This window comes from Ailuropoda melanoleuca, chromosome 4, assembly GCF_002007445.2.
Source record: "Ailuropoda melanoleuca isolate Jingjing chromosome 4, ASM200744v2, whole genome shotgun sequence".
Taxonomy (NCBI): domain Eukaryota; kingdom Metazoa; phylum Chordata; class Mammalia; order Carnivora; family Ursidae; genus Ailuropoda; species Ailuropoda melanoleuca.
The window spans coordinates 80075035-80090217 of record NC_048221.1 but is presented as its reverse complement, the minus strand read 5'-3'; the positions used below and the strand labels follow the sequence as shown (position 1 = coordinate 80090217).

The 15183-nt window shown below is 33.6% G+C and overlaps 1 protein-coding gene across 10 annotated transcripts in view; it reads left to right on the top strand.

Moving 5' to 3' along the window:
• CCDC88A (coiled-coil domain containing 88A) overlaps nt 1-15183 on the top strand; it is a 122027-nt gene that overhangs the window by 64291 nt on the left and 42553 nt on the right. For all 10 annotated transcript variants that reach the window (XM_034659155.1, XM_011237779.3, XM_011237761.3 and 7 more), the window contains 6 exons: nt 2206-2287; nt 4718-4876; nt 6359-6505; nt 7592-7736; nt 10922-11106; nt 14372-14509. In XM_034659155.1, the coding sequence (XP_034515046.1) occupies nt 2206-2287; nt 4718-4876; nt 6359-6505; nt 7592-7736; nt 10922-11106; nt 14372-14509 (856 nt within the window). The remainder of the gene's footprint in view (nt 1-2205; nt 2288-4717; nt 4877-6358; nt 6506-7591; nt 7737-10921; nt 11107-14371; nt 14510-15183) is intronic.

Sequence of the window (15183 nt, the reverse complement as noted above, 5' to 3'; positions counted from 1 at the left end):
TCTGACTTGGAAGAGAATAAGGAAGTGGTGTCAGGAAGATTTCATAGAGATGGTTACCTTTCAGCTAATGTCAGGCATTTACTAGGTTGAAAAGGCTCAATTGGGTATTCTAAGCAGAAGGAACTACAGCAGGTTCAGTAGGCTATAGGACAAGCATCACAAGAAATGAAGTTGAAAATGATGGTGTGGATACATGAAAGGTCTTATATGCAGTACTCCGAAGTTTGGACTTTAAACAGTGGGAACCAATTGAAGATATTTTGAATAGGAGAATAACAAGATCCGTTTTATGTTTTAATGAAAAGTTGCTAGCCTAGTGGTTGACTCTTGGTGAATGTTCACATTGAGAAAATAAATTCTGATGGCAGTGTTAGGTAGGTTGAAGGACAGTCCAGATAAGAAGTGGTATGGACCTGATGTAAGGTTATAAAAATGGGGTTGGAGTTGGGGCGCCTGGGTGGCACAGCAGTTAAGCGTCTGCCTTCGGCTCAGGGCGTGATCCCGGCGTTATGGGATCGAGCCCCACATCAGGCTCTTCCGCTATGAGCCTGCTTCTTCCTCTCCCACTCCCCCTGCTTGTGTTCCCTCTCTCGCTGGCTGTCTCTATCTCTGTTGAATAAATAAATAAAATCTTTAAAAAAAAAATGGGGTTGGAGAGAAGTAAAGGAGAAGGGAAGGTCTTGGGTATAATTCCTAGTTTTTTATAATCATCCATGTTCATCAGGGATATATTGGCCTGTAGTTCTGTTTTTTAGTGGATTCTTTATCTGGTTTTGGTGTCAGGGTAATGCTGGCCTCATGGAATGAATTTGGAAGTTTTCCTTCCTTTTTTGTTTTCTAGAATAGTTTGAGAATAAGGGTATTAACTCTGCTGTAAATGTTTGGTAGATTTGCCTATGAAGCCATCTAGCCCTGGACTTTTGTTTGTTGGGAGTTTTTTGATTACTCATTCAATTTCTTTGCTGGTTATCAGTCTGTTCAAGTTTTGTATTTCTTCCTGTTTCAGTTTTGGTAGTTTATATATTTCTAGGAATTTACCCATTTCTTCCAGGTTGTCTTAGTACAGTATTCAAACAAATGCAAATTAGAATAGTAACACAGCATTTTTTAGTTATTAAATTGTTTTCCATATAGGCACTTTTATCCTCTGCTGGTTGCATTATAAATTGGTAATGACCTTTCTGGAGGGCTGTTTGACAGTATGTATCAAGAACCTTTAAACATGTAATGTACTTTTAGAAATCTGGCCTGAAATATATAGGGTTTTTTGGGGGAGGGTAGGGTAGGGTTTTTTTGGATTTTTGTTTTGTTTTGTTTTAAGTAAAGTACACCCAACAAGGGGCTTGAACTTATGATGACCCAGAGTTCAAGCATCACATGCTGTTTCAATTCAGCTAGCCAAGTGCCCCTAAACATACAGTGTTTTATGTATACTGAGGTTTATTTACCAAAACATTATTCATTACAGTGAAAAATGGAATTCAGAAAGGGACTATTTCTTCATTAAAAATTATAGTTCTCAAAAAAAAAGTACAGGTATGATGAGATGTCAGCAATGGATTGTTTTATACAATGAACATTTACCTTTTTTAATTAAAGAACAGAAGGTGGAAAAGTAGAATTAGTGAATGGAAACTTGAGTTTGAGCATCTTGGCTCTGAAAGGGAGTTAGAAAATGGGAGAAGTAAAGTAGTGTAAGAAGAATAAAAAGAATAGGAGAAATTTGGAGATGTTTATGGCCTATAGGGAAGAAACCAATAGGGATATAAAGATTTTATGTATCTGTGTGGCAGTGTATACTTTCCTTTAGGCCACTGTAAATGTTGAAAATAGTTGGAGATCCTTTAAGAGTGCTTAAAAACTGTTCCAGTGTATTGTCTTTGAGAGGGGGAAAGACAAAAAGGAGAGTGAGAATGGGGGATGACAAGAAAAATGAGAAAGAAACTACTTTAGGAACTTAGAGGACGTCAGTCATTGAGGTCATTAGCCTTTGGGGAATTTAAAGGGGAAATCTGATTGATGACATGTAATCATAAACATTCCTAATACCCATTGCTTTGTCTTTTCCCGCTGGGTTAGTGTATGGGTAATAGGATTTTCAACTAGATATTCAGTAATGATAATGTATTTGTGTTAATGCAGATGCTGATCATGGTTTTCAAAAACAGTAAACTGATTATTTAATAAATAATTTTTTCATTTAAGGGAGGAAAAGACTGAACAGTTGTTAGACTGTAAACAGGAACTTGAGCAAATGGAAATAGAACTAAAAAGGCTACAACAAGAGGTTGGTACCTGAACTTTTATTATATGGGACCAGTAAGTAATTGGAAATTGATTTTTGTGCTTAAAATTTATAACCTTTACCTTAATGTTTTATGAGGTTACTGAGTTTTAAAGGTGTCTTTTTCATTGTTTTTCTGTTCAAAAATGCCAGAGCCCTGGAAATCAAAATCTTTGGACTTTCTTTTTTCTGTATCAGTGCTATTCAGACTTCCCTAGAATTCAAAGGGTAGTTCAAGTTTCTCTTTTCATGTATTTGGCTTCCGTGGGCTGGAAAGCTGAACAGCTCTACTGTAAACTGTTTTGCTTTATGTGTATCTCCCTAAGTCTCTGGTCTCTGATAGCGCTCTATGTTAACTTCAGATAACAGAATGCTTTTTAATTTTTTACTCTTTCCTAAGTAAGATCAAAATTTTTTACCTTTTCAAAGTTACTTTTATTTTACTAAAGCTTTGTGGGTTTTTTTTCATCTTGAACCAAGATTGTTTAAGAATTCACTTCTTTTAATGTTTGTAGTTTCATTTTTATTTGGAGGTAGGCATGAAGTCTCCTTTTACCCATAAATGGTAAGGATTGTGGTAAAGCTAGACAATTATTTCTTCTCCTTACTTTCCCTAACTCGCTATTTTAAATTCAGGGATTACTCCACTTGCAGAATCCTAAACTGGGACCTTTCCAGATGAATGAGACTGGGAATCATAATCTTCATTTCTAGATATGCAGTGACTGCTATTTTGGTTCTTCTTGGTAGCATGGTTTTTTGTATGTGTGCTCCCTGTGAAACGGTGGTGATTCTCAAGCTTTTTGGTCTCAAGGCTCTTTGTACTATTAAAAATTAATGAGGATTATTTAATGTGGATTATATCTACTGGTATTTTCTGTATTTGAAATTAAAATTTAGCATTTAAAAAATGTTTATTTAAAAATAATACTCAACCCATTCCATGTTAACATAAAAATTATATGCTTATAACCATTGTTTTGAAAAAAAACTTGGAAGAATCCTACTCTTCTACATTTTTGCAAATCTCTTTTTTTAAAATCATTTTTGCAAATCTCTTTAATTCCTGGCTTGATGACTACTAAGTTCTCATATCTGTTTCTGCATTCAGACTATTAAGATATCACATGCCATGTAGCCCTGGAAAACTCCACTGCACCCTCATGAGAAATGAGAATGAAAAAGACAAATAATGTTTTAGTGTTATTATGAAAATGGTTTTGACCTCATGAACTCCCTGAAAGGGTTTCAGGGACGCACAGATGTCCCTGGGTCATACTTTGATAAATTGTTCTAAAGGATTACAAGAGAGCTTTTAAAGATTGAATTTTTGATATTTGTCTAAAATGTTATTAAGGTAAGCACTAATCACGTGCAACTAATATTCATTTGGAAGTTTAGAAAAACTCAGCAGGATTTTGGTATGTTACAACACATCTGGATAGAAACATAATTTCTCTAAAGTAACTAATGATCAACTTTAGTAATACAGTTTGCCTCTTCTGTGGTTTCATTACCCTGTATTTTAAAGTTAACTTTTGTACCTTAAATTAATTTCAAATGGTTATGTTAGCTAGAGGTGAGCTTATTTTAAAATATCCTGAGTAGTTTTTACATTCCTAAGTAGTGATCATTATTTAAAAATTTGTATGTAAGCATGTTTGTATTTGCATATGAACATATTTTAAAATAATTTGTGTTCTTGATTTTAAAAAAAAACTCTTCATATATCTCCCTGTTTTATTTTTTTATTTTTATTTTTATTTATTTATTTATTTTTTAAGATTTTATTTATTTATTTGACAGAGATAGAGACAGCCAGCGAGAGAGGGAACACAAACAGGGGGAGTGGGAGAGGAAGAAGCAGGCTCATAGCAGAGGAGCCTGATGTGGGGCTCGAACCCATAACGCCGGGATCACGCCCTGAGCCGAAGGCAAACGCTTAACTGCTGTGCCACCCAGGCGCCCCTATTTTTTTATTTTTTTAACAGGCTTTAACTCACTTAATGTTTTTCGTATGTGGCAGCCACAGCTGGAGCCTGGGTCCTCTGCCCAGAGACTCTGGTGTGGGTCTTTACAGAATGGTCAGAGAATTCCTGATAGGGAGACTTGGTGAACACGGTCTTTTTCCAGAGGTCAGGGGTGAGATAGCTGTAGGTCTTGGGAATGGCCTCAGAAGTTGCCTTGGTGAAGTTGCCCAGGGTGGCAGAGCAGCCCCTGGCTGAGGTATAGCAGTCATCAGTACCAGCCATCATCAGTAGCTTTCCTATATCTCCATTTTTGAGGTATAGTTTACATACTTTGAAATTCACACTTTTAAAGCATACAGTTCATTGGGGGTTTTTTAGAAAATTCATTGAGTTGTGCAACCAGATATTATCAGTTTGAAAATAGAAAATAATATTTAAAATACTAATATTTATTCATATTTAGAACATGAATTTGCTTTCGGATGCTCGTTCTGCTAGAATGTACCGAGATGAGTTAGATGCACTTCGAGAAAAAGCAATCAGAGTGGATAAGCTTGAAAGTGAAGTCAGCAGATACAAAGAAAGACTACATGATATTGAATTTTATAAGGCAAGAGTTGAGGTATGTTGCATAATTTAAGCTATTCACAATTATTTTGTTTAGAAGTTAGGTTTTTCAAAATGCACATAATAAGCAACTTTTGAAATGTTGAACAAATTATAAATACTTTTGGTGCTTATTTTATGGTCAATCAGCATATTGCTTATACTTGTAAAAAGGGATCTTTGGACATTATTAATTTTATTGAACTGTTTGGAGTTCTTCTTTCATTCTTTTATTTAGCTTGATAGGTAAGGAAGACGTGAAGTCTTTCCCTCATTGTCAAAATACATACTTCTACTAATTTCAAACTTGTTTCTAGAAGTGAAACTAAAGCATGTTTCTGATCATTGGTAAACTCAGAATACTAAACTAGGATTAATGAAGGCACTCTCCCTGTTCCCAATTTTGTGTGTGTGTGTGTGTGTGTGTGTGTGTGTGTGTGTGTGGAAAAGACAGCTTTTCTTACTTAATAGTTGCAGTTCAGTGTTACGTGAAGTTCAGTTTGACAGCAAGAATTTGACAATCCTTGCTTCTACGTTCCGTTTTTCTTTCTCAGTTAATTTCTTCATTTCTGCAAGCAGAGGAGAGTTTTATCAGTTTCAGTATGGTGATAAAAAGGAAGGAGTATACAAAGTCAAGAAGTGAAAACATTATAAGAAAAAGTAGTTAGAATATTTTAGCCTGAAAGTTGCCAGAAAATAGACCCAGTAGATAGCAAAGACAAGGTGCTTATTAATTCTTTGCCATTTATTTAACTGGTATATGCATGGCACTGTTAAGAGATCCTTCTAAATGCCACTGTTTTAATATACTTTCTTTAATATACTTTCTTTTGACTTTATAATTTATAAAGTCAAATTTATAGTTTGACTTTATAGTTTATAAACCACAGACATGTAGTTTAGCAAGACAGATTTGTGAACACATGTCTTCAAAACATATGTATGGATTTTAAGCATTTTCTCAAGATGCTGATATAAAATATTTATTGATAGGAGCCTCAGTTTATGATCTATGTGAGTCTTAGGTCAAGTATTGGTATTTCACTCAGAAACCCAACACCTCACTTTCAAGTTATAGTTTAAGTAGAGAGAAATCTTTAAATCTACTTCAGCAGAAATAAGAATTAGCCCTGATTCTGTGGAGATTTGTGTCTTAAATATCAGAAAAACTACTTATTCTTAATTCATTATCCTTGTGACTAAGAAATTTAAATATACCCTGACAGTTTTATGTGAAATTATAGTAGTGTTACTCATCCTAGCATAAGTACTGAGTATTATGTTTGCATAATAACTTAAATTCTGAGGGAAAAAAATGAAACCAGGAAAACATCAACTGTTATCTGTTGTTATTCAGTAGCTTTTACTCCTGCATGAAGAACTTTTGATAAAGACAGCTTAATGTCTTATTTTACAATACAGACTTTTTGTTTCAGAGCTTTGAAAAATTAACAGATATTAACATATTTATGATAAAACCTATTTGAAATTTTTATAGGAATTAAAAGAAGACAATCAAGTTTTATTAGAAACAAAAACCATGTTGGAAGATCAATTAGAAGGAACTAGAGCTCGTTCTGATAAATTACATGAATTAGAAAAAGAGAATTTACAACTAAAGGCTAAACTGCATGATATGGAAATGGTAAGTAATGTAATGTTTAACAGTTGCATGGCCTCTTAGGGAATCTCTCAGATTCATCTGATTTCCGTATAATGACAATGATGACTAGCTCCTGTGGCTTTAACAGAGAAGTGGCTAAATAAATTAGATGCTTCCAATTCTTTATAAAAACAGGTTAGTATAAATTTCTGCTTTTGTTACCGAGTGGTATTAATTATTAATTTTGTCTTCTGCTTTGAAAAAACCCTAATAAGCTATTGTGTAAATATGCCTTTAAAATATATAAATAGGGATGCCTGGGTGGCTCAGTCCATTAAGCATCTGCCTTCGGCTCAGGTCATGATCCCAGGGTCCTGGGATGGGGCTCCTTGCTTGGCAGGGAGACTTCTCCCTCTGCTTGCCACTCCCCCTGCTTGTGCTCATTCTCTCTCTCTCTCTCTGACAAATAAATAAAATCTAAAAAAAAAATTTTTTTTAAATAAAATACAGAAATAAAACTGTTCATTAGGGTTGCCTCGGTGGCTCAGTCGGTTAAGGTCATGATCCCCAGGTCCTGGGATCGAGCCCCACATCAGGCTCCCTGCTTAGCAGGGAGACTATTTCTCCATCTCCCTGTCCCTCTGCCCCTTCTCCCACTCCTACTCTGTCTCTTATAAATAAATAAAAACTTTTAAAAAAAATTTAGAAAACTGTTTGCTAAAATTTAGCATTGGGTCAGAAATCATTTACTATATATATTGAAATACATGAAGAAGAGTTTTCATTGTCCCCAAGGATCACTTTAAAAGGACATCAGACAGGGGTGCCTGGCATGCTCAGTCAGTGACTCTTGATCTTGGGGTTGTGACTTGAGCCCCATGTTGGGTGTAGAGATTACTTAAAAATAAAATCTTAAAAAAAAAGAATATCAGACACCTGATTAATATAGTGACCAGTATGAATAATTATAACTTATTATCTCCTTCAAACTGAAAATTTTAAGGAACTCAGAATTTACCCTCATTTTACTCAGTTTCTGATAAATAAAAGTTATAATAGAATATTTAGCTTGAAATTGCACTGTTTGACAGCTTTCATTTCTCTTCCTGCTCCCTGACAATAAAAAAGGAACGTGATATGGATAGAAAAAAGATTGAAGAATTAATGGAAGAAAATATGACCTTGGAAATGGCACAGAAACAAAGTATGGATGAATCATTACATCTTGGCTGGGAGTTGGAACAAATATCCAGAACTAGCGAACTTTCTGAAGGTATTCCCAATATTTTTTTATTTAAATGAGTAAATAAATTCATGAAGTTGTATTTATGCTTACGTTTTTTTATGTTTTTTTACAATTCTTTATTTTCCCCTGCTGGAGATACCTAGGAGGCCAGATATCTCCCTAGGTACGATTTCACAAATAATATGTTCATTTCTATGTTCCTGGGTCTGGTCCTTATCTTTGCACGTCTTCCAACTCAACTTTACAAGCGTAGTAACAGATTTGATCAATCATTTAGGCACTGTTTTATATTAGTATCACAGGAAGCTGGGATTACCAGTTTATTTATTTTAGGAAAGAAGGTCATCTACTCAATAGAAAAGTCATATTAGCTGGTCAACCTATTCTTTAACTATAGACAAACTTAAAGAGGAAGTCATAACATAGTGGAAGATTCTTAGGCGAGTATGTAGCCAATGTAAAGCAAGTTAAGGATCTTCATGGTTACTTTCATCGATATATGTACTTCATTTTAGCACTATACCTACCAATCAGTCCAGCCCAATTTTACCCTAGAGATAATGAAAGACCACCAGATAAATTTTTAACTTTTGGCTTTTTTCCTTATTTGGGTCATAGCTTTGAGTATGTTAATACTGGTTTACTTTATAGAAATTATGCCCATGTCACATTTATTTGCATGAGATTAGTTCCATAATTCCTCAGTTACCCAGTGTTAGATTATTTCACCTGTTTTCCTTCCTTCCAGATGTTTATTAAGCATCTCCAATGTGTAAAATATTATACCAGGCCCTGAGGATATAGTGGTGAAGTAGACATAGGTTTGAGAGAGCTTATAGTCTGATGTTTACAGGATAATTACTTCTTTTTTTTTTGAAGATTTTACTTATTTATTTGACAGAGGGAGAGACAGCCAGCGAGACAGGGAACACAAGCAGGGGGAGTAGGAGAGGAAGAAGCAGGCTCATAGCGGAGGAGCCTGATGTGGGGCTCGATCCCATAACGCCGGGATCACGCCCTGAGCCGAAGGCAGATGCTTAACCACTGTGCCACCCAGGCGCCCCAGCAGGATAATTACTTCTACAAGTGGATCCTCATATTTATTATCATTAGGCTTTCCTAATTTTATACATGATAACCTAATTCCAAATTCTGGGACCCCATTGTAAATTCACTACACAGTAAGTGTTGATATTCAGCCAGTGAGCTTGCTGGGATGTGTTACTTAAAGTATTTGTGGAACTTTTTTATTGTATTTTTTGTGAAATAAGTTATAAAGAAAACAGACTTAATTGTTTTCTCCTACTAGTTAAAGTTACACAGTTAAGAGTTTCTTCATCTGTTATGTGGGAACAATATAATAGTAGGTGCCTTGTAGGGATATTGCAAGGATTGAATTCATTACTACTTATGAAGCCATTAGTAGAATACCTGGTAAATGGTAGGTATCTGAGTGCTTATTATTATTATTTTTGTCATCATCATCATCATCATCATCATCATCATCATTACAGTTGTTCTGCAATTCGTTTTAGGATCCTAGACCTAAATACTTGTTTTAATGTGGTGTGTTGTTGTTTTTTTTAACTATACAAGGGAATTGCTTTCTAGAAGATTCGTAAAATGTGGGAAAATGTAAAGAAATGAAAGTCACTAATAAATTTCTGCAATCATTTTTTACATTTCAAAAAATTTGCTTCCAAAATGTTTCTACACACAAATAGATATTTTAGACACACAAATGTTTAAACACCAAATGTTTCTACACACAAATAGATATTTTAAACATCATCAGATCAATGTATATATACAATGTAGGTTCTTTTTTTCACCTAAGATTATAATGTAGGCAGCCTCCCATGTTGTTAAAAATGTGTGGTAAGGGGGCACCTGGCTGGCTCAGTCAGTAGACCATGCAGCTCTTGTTCTCGGGGTCTTCAGTTCAAACCCCATGTTGCCTCATAGAGATTACTTTAAAAAAATGTGTTGTAAGCATCCTTTTTAATTATTTATAGTCTGACCTGAAACATCTTTGAAACACAGTCATAGTATTGAAAGTATTACTAAGGTATATTGAGTATTGTAGTCTAATCTTGTTTAATTGAAATGCATGACTACAGATCATGAAGTAAAGTTTTACTGAAGACTTGGACAACTAGTGGAATTTAAAAAGTCATTGACTATCAATGATACCAGCTTCCAATTGAAGAATAATATGCTAACTAAAACAAAAGTTAGAAATAAGAATTGAAGCTTTCTTTACTTACAGTCTGGGGGATATGTTACCATACCTATTTTTGAAAAGAATGCATGCTTATATGCTTGTTGGGAATATATTGTTTTGTGTATGTGTGTGTGTTTGTGTGTTTCTCTACTTAATGATGGAGAATTTCAAACATACACAAAGATAGATAGACCTAGAATGCCTTCCTATACTTCTCCATTTCCCTTCCTGAAATCTAGGGTTTCAAAATGAATCTAGGTGTCATAATTCACTTTAAATCCTAATTTTTATATCATCAAAATATCTAATGAATCTGCTATAAGGTTATTAAAAATAATTATTTTTTATTTGTATCATATACAGAACTAGAAACTGACTTATTTTTAAAAATGTAATTATGCTAAAATCTACTTAGAAATACAATTTTTTAGCAAAATGGTATTCATGTTGCTTTTTATACTCAAGTTTAGCAATGATTCTTCATTTAGAGAAAGACTTTTTCAAGGTGACCAGTGTATACTGTCTTGCCTTCCTCAGAATGAGGATTAGGAAATTAGGATTTTTTCCCCCCTTAGACTGTCTTCCTTTAATTTTTGAAGATGCAGCATAGGCTAGCTATATACTTATGTGAATCACACGATAGCTCAGTGAGACACACAGAACAATAACTATGTTTTGTACACGTATCCTAAGATTCACTGAGGTTAAACTGGCTTGGGCATTGTCAAGTAGTTTCTCATGGAACTGGAACTGAAACTCTTATCCGTTCAGTCTAAATTTTGCGCTTTCTTTTCTCTAGAATGCTTATGGGTGCATTAAAAATTCAAGATTTACCCATCTTTTATCTTTTTTTTTTCATTTGTCAATCTTGTATAACTATAAATTTTTTATGAAGTTAAGGACCAGATGATATACATTTACACTCACTATTTTAAATAATAATGAGTAAATATATTTTTACCAATGACAGTATTTTTCATTATTATAGCACCACAAAAATCCTTGGGCCATGAGGTGAATGAGTTAACATCAAGCAGGTTATTGAAATTGGAGATGGAAAACCAGAGTCTGACAAAAACTGTAGAAGAACTTCGGAGTACTATGGATTCCGCAGAAGGCAACACTTCCAAAATCCTAAAAATTGAAAAAGAAAATCAAAGACTAAGTAAAAAGGTAAATAAAAACTAATGTTTAATGTAAGTTAAAGAATGTATGTAAAAGTATAAATAGCCCTGTGGTTGAACGTATATTTTCCAGTTTTTAATGTACTCTAATTATTTTAACTTACGGAAATTTTCTAACATACATAAATGTAAGGTGAATGAACTTCTATACTCATTCATCTTCAACAATTATTGACTTATAGCCAATCTTATTTCTACCCTTGTTTGCTCTCCCCACAACCACTAGATGATTTTGAAGTAAAGCCTAGACATGGTATCATTTCACCAATAAATATCTCATTATATATCTCTTAAAAGTAAGGAATTTTTTAAAAATCAAAAACAGTGACATTATCACACTTAGCATTTCAGTTTCTCCAAATCTATTGGGATTTTTTTTTTTTTTGCATTTTCTTCAAGTCTGAATTAGAATAAGATCAATATGCTCAATCAACTGATGTCTGTTGTCTTTTTTAGTGTAAGGTTTACTCTTTTTATCTAGTAATTTTTCTGTTAAAGAAACCAGGGGGTTTAATCTAGTTTTCCCACAATCTAGATTTTGCTTACTGCATCCTTTTTGTGTCATTTTGCAAGTTCTTTTGTTCCCAGTAGGTCTTATTTTATCTGTAGGCTTAATCTGGTTCAATTGAGGTTTTAGTAAGAATATTCATAAGGAGTCTGTTTCAGTCAGGAGGTACATGTCTAGTTGTCTTTCTTTTTGTCATGTTAGTTGTCATGAAAAATGTTTGCTTGGATCCCTTAATTCAACAGAGGTTGCAAAATCCTGATGAGGAACTCTCATTGGAAAAAGCAAGATGAATGTTTGATTCTTTCCCTTTATTTACCAGTTTCCTGGTAATTAATTGGTTCTCTCATATCCTTGAGATAATTAATGAGTGATTTTTTTGTTTTAGTGTCTTTATGAACTCATGGATTTAAAAATATTTGAAGTGTTTCAGTCTACTGCATTTGATTTTCTTACATCCTACCTCTCTAAGCTGCTTTCTGAATCCCTGTGACACAGCCTTAGCACCTGATGTGAACCTTTGTGCTTTTGCCATAGTAGGCTTCTCTTAAACATTTCCTGCCCCAGATCTGGAGATAGCCATTTCTCCAGAAAGCCCTTGTTCCTTTTAGTGGAAAATAGTATTTAAGGACCACAATTTAGGCACTGTGAAACCTGAATTTTAACTATGTTTTGGTTCAACAGAAATATTCCAGTTGTGCAATAGCCCAAGTAATTTATTTTTGAGTATCTTTCTGCACACACACATACACATATTGTAGATAAATAGAATTGTATTATGACAACATACATGATATTTTTATCATGAATACTCCCATCACATCTGCTCCCCAATATGTGCTTTCACTTTTGTTTCTGGGTCTTGGTCACAGTGAACAATACTATAATAAATATTCTTATACATTTGTCCTTATGTATTCCTTTTCATTTCTGTATCTAGTCAGCCATGTCTAGTTTTTTCTTTAGGTGCTGGATTTCTAGAATCATTTATGAAAATCTCCCTAACCTTTAGACCAGTGGTTTTTGAATTATAGAATGCATCAGAGTCACCTTCAGGACTTGTTAAAACACAGATCGCTGAGTCCCATGCCCAGAGTTTCTGATTTGGTAGGTCTGGGCTAGGGGTAAAGAATTTCTCATTTCTAAGAAATTCCAAAGTGATGGTCTTCCTGGTTTTTTGGAACCATGCCTTGAGAACCACTGCCTTAGATAATGCAAATAGACTCCTTGATTATTTTGCCAGATTTTTACTCTTTTAAAACATCTTTCCATCATCTTTAATCCATTAACCAAATAATCTTAATAAGCATTTAACAATCAATGTCATATAAAAGTAGGAGTGGCCGTTTAGAACTTGAAACAGTTTTATTTTGGTTATCATTATAACTGGGTCTGGAAATTATAATTTGACTTTAAAATTAGCTTTGGGGGCACCTGGGTGGCACAGCGGTTAAGCGTCTGCCTTCGGCTCAGGGAGTGATCCCAGCGTTATGGGATCGAGCCCCACGTCAGGCTCCTCCGCTATGAGCCGCCGCCTTCTTCTCCCACTGCTTGTGTTCTCTCTCTCGCTGTCTCTATCTCTGTTGAATAAATAAATAAAATCTTTAAAAATAAAATAAAATTAGCTTTGAATTCTAATAAATTTTTAGTGATTCTAGTAGTTTTTTTAATAAATTCATTGTATGAAAGGTGCTTTTGTAAACTGAATATTTCGCTTGAATTCCATTGATGTAAAACAACAAATGAGTTTAATTAATAACTGTTACCAATATGTTTCAATCTTTAATGGGAGAACTGGATTCATAATTAATAAATAAAAGCCTCCTGAACATATTTATGTTAATTTGAGTAACTGGATAAGATTTGTGACTTGATGCTTTTGAGATATTACTGGAAGATGGTGTTCTGTATATGGTTATCTTCCATTGATAATAAAATAGGAAAATTCAACTTGCTTTATGTAGGACTATTCAAATTTTTAGATTTCTTCACTGTTGACATAAGGATTTAATTAATATTTAAACTTGAAATGGAATATTTTGTGTAACTAAATCTTTATTTTCTTTTATAACCTGCTTTGAATATGTTGTATAATAATGGGAAAATCAAGTTGGCATAATTTAAACTGGAATTTGCTGTTTTATCCTTGTGAACCACATACTTGATCATATCTTTAAAATGTGTAACTGAAAATACATTTAAACCTAGACTAAACATTTGCTGGAGTTCTGTTCAGCCCTTTTTTCTCTAGTAGTATTCTCCTTTTTTCTCCCTCTTTCCTTTTTATTTTAAACCTAATCCCTTTCTGTTTTCTCATTAAACTTAAATCACTATTTATCTTTCATTCATGCTTTTTATATTCTCTTCTTCCTTCTTGACTGAAATTACTTGACTGTAATTAAAATTTTATAAATCTCCTCAAGCCAAAAGAGTCTTTCAGTAAGATTTGTACAGTCTTCATATAGCACATAATTACCATATATTCATTTGGATTTATCTTTTTGTTTATAAGTAGAAATGTACCCTTTAAAGATGCACAGGTTAAGAAAGTCATGTCTGCATATTTTATACAGGTGCTAAAAGTAGCATGGAATATTACTTGAATTTCTCCATTCAGTTCTTAAATTTCACCATTTGAGTATTAAAACTGTATTTAATTTTTTATTTGAAAATTATCTTTTGTTTTGACATGTTTCCACTGTTGTAAAGTATTTAATGATACATTGTTTTTTAATTTAATTTTCTCTAGGTTGAAATTCTTGAAAATGAGATTATTCAAGAAAAGCAAAGTCTTCAGAATTGTCAAAATTTAAGCAAGGATCTAATGAAGGAGAAAGCTCAACTTGAAAAAACAATTGAAACACTTAGAGAAAATTCAGAGAGACAGGTTCATAAATTTCCTATTAAGCATATACTTTGAAATGCATTAACAAAAGTTGTTTTAAAGTTTAGGCAAACAAAAATGTTCATATAACATGAAAGGGAAATATTTTAGAATTGCTTAAATTTTAGAGCAACTATGGTTTTACTTCATTTTCTATCCTATCTATTTTAGGAAAGGTGAAGAGAAAGCTGAGAATTTTTTAAATAGCCAGTGGGCTTTATAATTATCTGGTATAAAATTTTACAGTACCTGTGCTTTCATGTGTCTGTGGAATAGGACTGAAGATTATAAATTTCGTGAGTGGAGTTGGGGAGAAATGCAGCTTACTCCAACCCTGTTTAAGAAGGAGATGTGGCAGCAACCTCTAAGATGCATTCTCATTTGCTTTCCAGTGTTTATTGGTCATTCTCATGTTATGCTTTAGGAAACTGAGAACTGGATATATTGAGTGACTTGCTATTTTAAAGTCTCTGTTATTTTTTTAGAAGTAAAATGATTTGTTTTATATTATCCAGATATAGTCCTCAGGCTACCTGTAAAAATATAGGTTTCTGTAGAACTACAGAATAAAAATTCTGGAGTTAAGCATGCATCTGTATTTTTACAAGGTTCTCAGGGAATTATTTAACACACTGACTTTTGAGAACCATAAAATTAGACCATGATGTAAATTGGAT